Source organism: Equus quagga, unplaced genomic scaffold (assembly GCF_021613505.1).
Source record: "Equus quagga isolate Etosha38 unplaced genomic scaffold, UCLA_HA_Equagga_1.0 160573_RagTag, whole genome shotgun sequence".
NCBI classification, from domain to species: Eukaryota; Metazoa; Chordata; class Mammalia; order Perissodactyla; family Equidae; genus Equus; species Equus quagga.
The window spans coordinates 1-6,908 of NW_025797119.1; the positions used below are offsets into that span (position 1 = coordinate 1).

Here is a 6,908-nt window from a genome sequence, read left to right on the forward strand (position 1 = left end):
CCCCAGCCACACAGGCTGTGTGCATCTGTTTAGCAACCTACCCCCCCAACTTTGCCATGCTCTGCTTGTTCTGGTAGGGGGCTGCACAAGGGAAGTGAATAATACAAAGACACACACCCAGCACCAAGGACACTCAGAAAATGTCCTCAGTCCCCAGTTTCCCCTCTCTTCACAGTTGTGTGTCTGTGTGGCTTGGTGATCATGTGCATGTGTGTATGGCATATGTGTGCATGGATGACGATGTGACCGTGCATGTGTGCTCGTGTGTCTGTGTCCAGCCCCTGATCCAGGGGGGAGGGAACCCACTGCAGAACTGAGACTTCTCAGAATTAAAGGAATGCAGGAGTCACCGGGACAGACAGAGCGACCCAAAAGAGGAGGTCAGCACACACCCGACCCAGACAGGAACACACAGGACGAGGCGAGAAATCTCAGTGGCCAGGGGCTCCCACTTGTGTGCACACACATGCACAAACACGGGTGCACACAGCCTTTGGGATGGCGCACACACGGGACCAGGGAGACACACCACACCCGTTCTGGAGGACAGGCCACCAAACCACAAGGCCCAGCAGGCAGCAGAGAGCAACAGCCCAAGTCCCCAAACTTGACTCTAAAATACTCAGGCGCCTCCGCCCCAGAAGCCACAGGCCACCCAGAGCCTGAGCAAAGGGGAGAGTCGGCACACAGCCAAGGGGTCGGAAGGGGATGTCCCACCATCGATGTGGGGGCCAGTCCAAGCAGATTTGGCTGCGGTGGTCCCTAGGGTAGCCCCCCTCAGGCAGACGCCCTCCCCCACCCCAGCAGGAACAAGGCCCAGGAGGCACTTTCTGGAACCAGGCACTTTTAATCAGGAGCCAAGGCTGGGACTGAGTGGGGTGGGGGGCCTGGGCGGGGCAGGGAGTGAGGGGACCAGGGCCATTAAGGTTAGAGCGGAGCCCCTGGGATCCAAAGGGGATCTTCAGGGTGCCCAGGCCAGGGCAGTGGGCAGCAGGCCCTGTGGTGGGGTCAGGGTGGAGCCCCCGGGGCGGCACCCTGGGGGGCGGTGGCCCTGGGTCAGAACATGGGGCAGGGCCCAGCCCGTCAGTCATAGTCTGAGTCGTCGAACTTGGTGCTGAAGAAGGCAGCAGAGTCCTTGGCCAGCCGGGACAGGTGCAAGGCGCCAGTCACCACCAGTGCCAGGAGCAGCAGCGGCGGCACCAGCGCCCACATCGCGGCCAGGATGTTGTAGCACTTGGCCTTGGAGCCGAAACGCCGGGCTGCCTCCAAGTCTCCAGCCACTTTCTGGTCTCGGGCCTGCAAACCAGTGGCAGGGCCAGGTCTCTATCTGTGCTTGGGGCGAGGGGCCTGCCTCCCGCACCCCAGGAAACCACTGGGTCCACACCATGCTGGACCCAAACTCTGGATGGAGGGATGTGGCCTGAGGGGACATTGCCCTGGGCTTGACTCACTCCCTTCACAGCCCCCAACCAGACACTGGGGCTTGGCCCTCCAAGGGCCCTTGTGTCCTAGGGGACCTCAGCCTAAGGGGAGCTGGAAGGGGCCCCTGTCTCCTCCCACTCCAGCTATGGACCCAGTGGCCATCCCAGGCCAGCCTCAGCCTGCAAGGACCCTCCAAGTGGGGAGTCCTCTGGGGTGCTGAGACCCCCCCAGAAGCTGAAGGTAGGGGGCTTTGTTCACAAGACCCCCAGCATGTGAAAAGCCCCCATTTGATGAAAGAGGCCCCCTTGGGTAACCCCCCATCGACGCTACTCTTCTGGATGGACTAGATTCCCTTGAGGACAGCCCCTTCGTTTTTGTGAGCAGCACCCGGCCTGGGACGCCCTCATGAGCTGCAGAGCGCAGAGCCCGCCGTCCCCAGGGAGTAGCCCCTTGATAAGCAGCTCCCCTTGGAGACCTCCTCCTCCCTCTACTTGATAAAGCAGCCCCCCAGTGACCACCAAACCCCATAGAGACCCTTCCCCTGCCCCCAGCTTACAAGCAGCCCCCTCAAACGCTCTAGGCCCCCTCGACAAAGCCCCCCAGAAAGCACCCCGCCCGCCCACCTTGATGGAGTAGGCCAGCGCCAGGAAGCCGAGGCAGCACAGGTTCAGGTAGAGGGTGCTGAACACCGACCAGATCAGGTGGTCCCGAGGCGGGGAGCGCGGCGCCCCCAGCGCAAGGGCCGTGTGCGCGGCGCCGTCCGCCTTACGGGGGGCCCGGGGGTCCTCGCGGGGGTACGACGTGTCCATGGGTTCCAGCGCCGTCTCCGCCTCGCGCAGACTCCGCTTCGAGGGTGGGCGCCCCGGGCCGCTTATAGCGCCCGCAGCCCTGCCCCCAACGGTGGGCTGGCCAGCGCCGACGCTAAATATAACGACAAATGACAGCCTGGAGCCGGGCGCCGGCCCGCCCGTACCCCCGCGAGCCCCCCACCCCCCTGTCCCGCCCCGTCCCGTGCCCCCGTCCCCATCTCTCCCCCGGAGACCCTCGCGCGAGCCCCCATCGGCCCCCTTATGCTCCTGCGTTCCGCCAGCGGCCCCCACCCGCACAAGTTCCCATGGAAGGCTGCAAGGATTGGGAGGCGTTCAGTGGCCGCGGACCCCCATCAGAACCCCTCCCTCCCTCAAGCCCCGCCCCAAGGCGCCCTCCCACCCAAGGCTGCTGATGGTGAGCGTGCAGTGGCAGCATACCACCCCACCTGCACACCTTCTCCCCTCACGCCGCCAAAGGCTGCTGGGCAGGGCGTGTAGTCGCTGCAGACTGCCCACCAGAGCCCCCTTCCCCGTGGCCAAAAGGAGCTGGAGATCCACCTCAGGGCCATGGGTACAGGTACCAGGCTGCCTCAGCGTCAGGGAAGGGCTGGAGCCCCCCAGGCGTGGGCTAGGCCCCCCTCCTCAGGACCAGGGCTGCTGAAACCCCAGCTCTTCTAGCCCCAGAACGCAGAGCTCAGGCTGTGCCCTCATCACCTTCTGGTCGGTAGTGCCCAGCCTGGAAAGGCAAAAGTTCCTGCTGACGTGCTAGTGGGAGGCTACAGGCCACAGCAGGGTCAGTGGCAAGGAGAAAACAGCAGGGAAGAAGGCAGGCGAGGGGGTGTGGCATGTGCAGGTCTGCGGGAGGCCACCAGGACCAGCCACAAGGCTATCATGGCTGTCAGGCTTGCGATGAGCTCTCCTGACCCAGTGCAGGTCCTGCCCTCCTCCCTCGCGGGCAGACAGCTGCTTCTCAGTCTCCTTGGCCGGCTCCTCCTGCCCTCCCCAGTCCAGAGATGTTTGGGGGCGTGAGCTCAGGGCTCTTCTTGACCTCATCTCTCTCTGCAGGGTCCAGTGGATGCTTGGCTGTAAGTGTACGTGCCAGTGACTCATGTTATGTCCAATGGCCAGACTTCACCCCTCAAGTGCCTGCTCGGTGCAGGAGGCTGGGGGGATCTGCAACCTAACTCTTCGAGAAGAGACCTCAGGCTCCGACCCCAGACCTCCTGTCTTAGTCAGTTGGGCTGAGATAAAGCACCACAGACTGGGTGGCTCATAACAACAGAGGTTTATTTCTCACAGTTGTGGAGGATGGAAGCCCAAGATCAGGGCACCAGTGTGCACAGGTTCTGGCGAGACCCTCTTCCTGGTTGCAGGCGGTCCCTGTGTCCTCACAAGGTGGAAGGGGCTAGGGAGCTCTGTGGGGTCTCTTTTATAAGAAGTTATCACAAGGGCTCCACCCTCGTGACTTAATTACCTCCTAATACCGTCACAGCAGTCACTAGGACTTCAACATGTGAATTTGGGGTCCACAAACATTCAGTCCATCACTTCTCCTCGGCGAAGTCTCCCCCATCACAGGTGATGGTGACTCCACCCACCCAGCTGCTCAGGCCAAAAGGGTTAGCTTACCCCTGCCCCCTGCTCCCTGTACCAAGTCCATTTGGCCCCACCTTCCAGGGCAGGTGGAATCTCACCACCCCCACCACAACCTCACCTCCTGCTGGCTTAACAGAGCCACTCCCCTTGGCACTCTCAGTGTGGCAGCCAGAGCAATCCTGTTGGAAGATAGGTCATGTCCCCCTCTCTGCTCAGAACACTGCACTGGCTCTCACCTCATACCAAGTGAGATCCAAAGTCATGGCAATTGCTAATAAGGCCCTGCAAGTTTGCTCCAGGCCACATTCCCTGGACAACAAACTCCAAGAAGGAGATTCGTGTGCAGGACATTTAATAGCTCTTGGGGTCAAGCCCAGTGGAAGGGAGAGGAAGGAAGCAGGATGGGGCAGGAGAAGCTGAGGTGCACTGAGGTCCAGCAAAGACTGCTGACCCTCAGATCTGGAGCTTGGAAGGCCCTTTGGAGGCATCAGAATACGTGTTGTCCCTCTGGGGGAAGTGCCCAATGAGCGTCACTGGCTTGCAGCTGTGCCCATGGGGGCCCTTCCCCTCCCAGGAATGTTCAGGCCACCCCTGAGGGGGCTGGAGTTCAGGCTCCAGCTGTGTCCAGCTTTGTGCTGAACACGGAGCTGATCATGGAGAACCAGGCTGGGAATCCTTCCTTCTCCATCATCTGGTCCCAAGGGGTTGCCCCTGCAGTCCCAGGCGTGAACAGAGGGACCGGCGTTGGGAAGCAGTGGTGGACGACACAGGGTCAGGACAACCTGCCTGTTTGATCTGGAATGTTCCACTTCCATCCTCATAAGCATCGCTGCTGGGCCACCTGAAGCTCTGATTGGTGGGTCTGACACAACCCTGCTGTGATGGGCAGTTCTGCCACCAGGTCAGCTGGAGGCCCACATGGTTAGAGACAAGATGGGAAAGACTGCCTTTGCCAGATCCACCTTCCTGGACCTGTCCCTCTCTAGTACTCCAACACGTGGGACCCCCAGGGAGAGGGGCACCCCATGGACTCCCATGGCTCATCCTAGAGGTCCCAATCTTCCAGCTGCCTCCTAGAGTTAGCTCACTGATTTTCGGGGTACATAACAGGGGTGTGGGGAGACGAGCACAGGAGCCTGGCAGACATGCCCTTCTGAGTCCAGGAAGGGCTTCATCCAAGGTAGGAGGGGCCCACAGTACCTCCTGAGGTAGACTGGGCAGATCCACATCAGGTGACCCCCATCCCAGCCACAGTGGTCAGGAAGGCCCCCCCTTCCCCCAGGGTAGCCTTCATGAAGGGCGATAACACAGCACTGTCACAGGCAAGTGCACTTTATTGAATCCAGGTGTAGACGGGTATGTCTGCAAAAACTGCTGTAGAAAAGGGTATGGGCAAGTGGGCAGGGCCAAAGCCCCAGCATCTGAGGCCAGCAGGGCATGATGGGGACGGGGCTGTGCCCATGGGCAGCTAGAAGTAGCCTCTGCCGTCCTGCATGGCCTTTACAATTATCTGGTAGAGTGTCAGGCAGGCAAATCCCATGAGAACGATGAATCCGGTGCTCAGAAAGAGGCCCAAGACCAGGGCCCAGATGTTCAGGCACTTGGCGGTGGACGCATAGCTCTGGGCCCCAGTCACGTCGCCCACCATCTTCCGGTCCCTAGACTGGGGGAGAAGACACAGTGAGAGGGACCTGGAGGGGGTCTGGGAGAGCCAGCTGAGGTGACTCGGGTCCTTCCCTGCCTGGTCCCTGCCCAGAGCAGCCTGCACCTGCCCTTCACCCAGATGGGGCCACCCCGTCCCGTCCCCTGGAGCCTGAGCAGCACCGTGCCCCGTGGGCCCTCCCATCTGGGCCTCCATCTCCTTCCTCACAGACTCAGCCTCTCCAGGAGGCCTCAGGCTCCTCCTCCCTCTGCTCTGGCCTCTTCACTGGCTGCTCGCCCCCGCAATGGGGCAGCGTTCCCTGTGAGTCCCTTTGTTCCTTCCGAGAGATCCTTGGAGCCCCATCCTGAGTCTGAGGGATGCAATTTCTCGTTTGATCAGTAGAGGAATTCCCTGGAGTCCTGGGGACAAAGTCAGACCCTGGCCATGGCCATGCACCTCACGCAGCCCCATTGTGATCTGTGCACACGCACACACACACACACACACACACACACACACACAAGGCCCCCCCACAACCCAGGTGCCATCTGGGTGGGGACCTAACATGCTGACACACACTTTCTGGAGATGCCCCCACGTACCCACCCACCTTCACGGAGTAGGCGAAGGCCACGAAGCCCAGGCAGCACCAGTTCATGAAGAGCGTGTTGAACAGGGACCAGACGATGTGGTCGGGCACAGACGTCTCGCTGTGGATGTTGATCACAGTGGTCGTCACGGGAGCTGAGCTCTGCGGTGCCCCCAGCACGGACACCTCATGCTCCTCCTTGAGCATCTCATAGGTCGGGGGGACACCAGTGTGGGCGCCACTGACAAAGGTCTGGAAAGTGCGGTTCATGGTGCCAGGATGGAGCGAGCAGCGGTCCGGACGGCTGGACAGTGCTCAGTGGGCCTTTTCTTTCCCAAGTAGTTTCGTTTTCTCTGAAGTTTCCTTTTCCTGGCTTTGGGGAAATCGGGAATTGGCTGGGTACCAGGAGGGCGGAACAAATGACTGAGTGTCAAATTACACTAGGGCAGGGTTGGAGGAAGGGCTGTGGTCTAAGAGGGGCTTCCTGTCCCAGGCGGTCAGGTCAGGTCTCGTCTCTGCTGACCCACCTCCTCCTTCAGGGGTGTAGATGAGCCCTGGGGACTGGGAGCCATCCACCCTTTCCCGCAGCCCAGCCCCAAGCCTGCTGCAGAACCTCACTCTCCCCAGCCAGGGCCCCCACAAGGCCCTCATTCAGACTCCACACTCCAGGCCCAGAGGGAGTCCTCCCCCCAGAGCCCACACCTGGGCAGTCCCACGCCTCCTCCCTGAAGTCTGTTGTCCTTTTGTGCCGTCTCCACCTACCGAGGGTAAGGCTATCGGCTAGCAATGCCTGGGGGTACTCACCTGGACCAGCCCTCGTGGTTCTTGTGATTGCAAGACGCCCTTCAGC

The 6,908-nt window shown here is 61.1% G+C and overlaps 2 protein-coding genes across 6 annotated transcripts; both read right to left on the minus strand.

Moving 5' to 3' along the window:
* Positions 1-833: 833 nt before the first annotated feature.
* Positions 834-3,158, minus strand: LOC124233195 (interferon-induced transmembrane protein 5). Of its 5 annotated transcripts, none has more exons than XM_046650357.1 (3): positions 2,946-3,158; positions 2,046-2,343; positions 834-1,296 (listed from the first exon to the last, which is right to left on the minus strand). In XM_046650357.1, exons 2-3 carry the CDS (start codon positions 2,229-2,231, stop codon positions 1,084-1,086), a joined length of 399 nt encoding a protein of 132 aa, XP_046506313.1. In that variant the 5' UTR covers positions 2,232-2,343; positions 2,946-3,158; the 3' UTR covers positions 834-1,083. The 5 variants fall into 5 exon arrangements, with proteins under 5 accessions (XP_046506313.1, XP_046506310.1, XP_046506309.1 ...); XM_046650354.1 differs by lacking the exon at positions 2,946-3,158 and adding an exon at positions 2,790-2,936; XM_046650353.1 differs by lacking the exon at positions 2,946-3,158 and adding an exon at positions 2,670-2,936.
* Positions 3,159-5,143: 1,985 nt separating this feature from the next.
* LOC124233194 (interferon-induced transmembrane protein 1-like) lies at positions 5,144-6,427 on the minus strand. Its single transcript, XM_046650350.1, has 2 exons — positions 6,080-6,427; positions 5,144-5,490 (listed from the first exon to the last, which is right to left on the minus strand). Exons 1-2 carry the CDS (start codon positions 6,326-6,328, stop codon positions 5,296-5,298), a joined length of 444 nt encoding a protein of 147 aa, XP_046506306.1. The 5' UTR covers positions 6,329-6,427; the 3' UTR covers positions 5,144-5,295.
* Between the last annotated feature and the right edge of the window lie 481 nt (positions 6,428-6,908).

What these genes read in the sequence shown, in the direction of transcription:
- LOC124233195 (XM_046650353.1), bottom strand. Translation starts at nt 2,800, where the DNA reads ATGGCCCTGAGGTGGATCTCCAGCTCCTTTTGGCCACGGGGAAGGGGG. An exon ending in GAAGGTGTGCAGGTGGGGTG is followed by an intron (nt 2,344 to 2,669) that starts GTATGCTGCCAC and finishes CGTTATATTTAG; the next exon opens with CGTCGGCGCTGGCCAGCCCA. An exon ending in CGCTGGCCTACTCCATCAAG is followed by an intron (nt 1,297 to 2,045) that starts GTGGGCGGGCGG and finishes ACTGGTTTGCAG; the next exon opens with GCCCGAGACCAGAAAGTGGC.
- LOC124233194 (XM_046650350.1), bottom strand. Translation starts at nt 6,328, where the DNA reads ATGAACCGCACTTTCCAGACCTTTGTCAGTGGCGCCCACACTGGTGTC. An exon ending in CCTTCGCCTACTCCGTGAAG is followed by an intron (nt 5,491 to 6,079) that starts GTGGGTGGGTAC and finishes CTTCTCCCCCAG; the next exon opens with TCTAGGGACCGGAAGATGGT.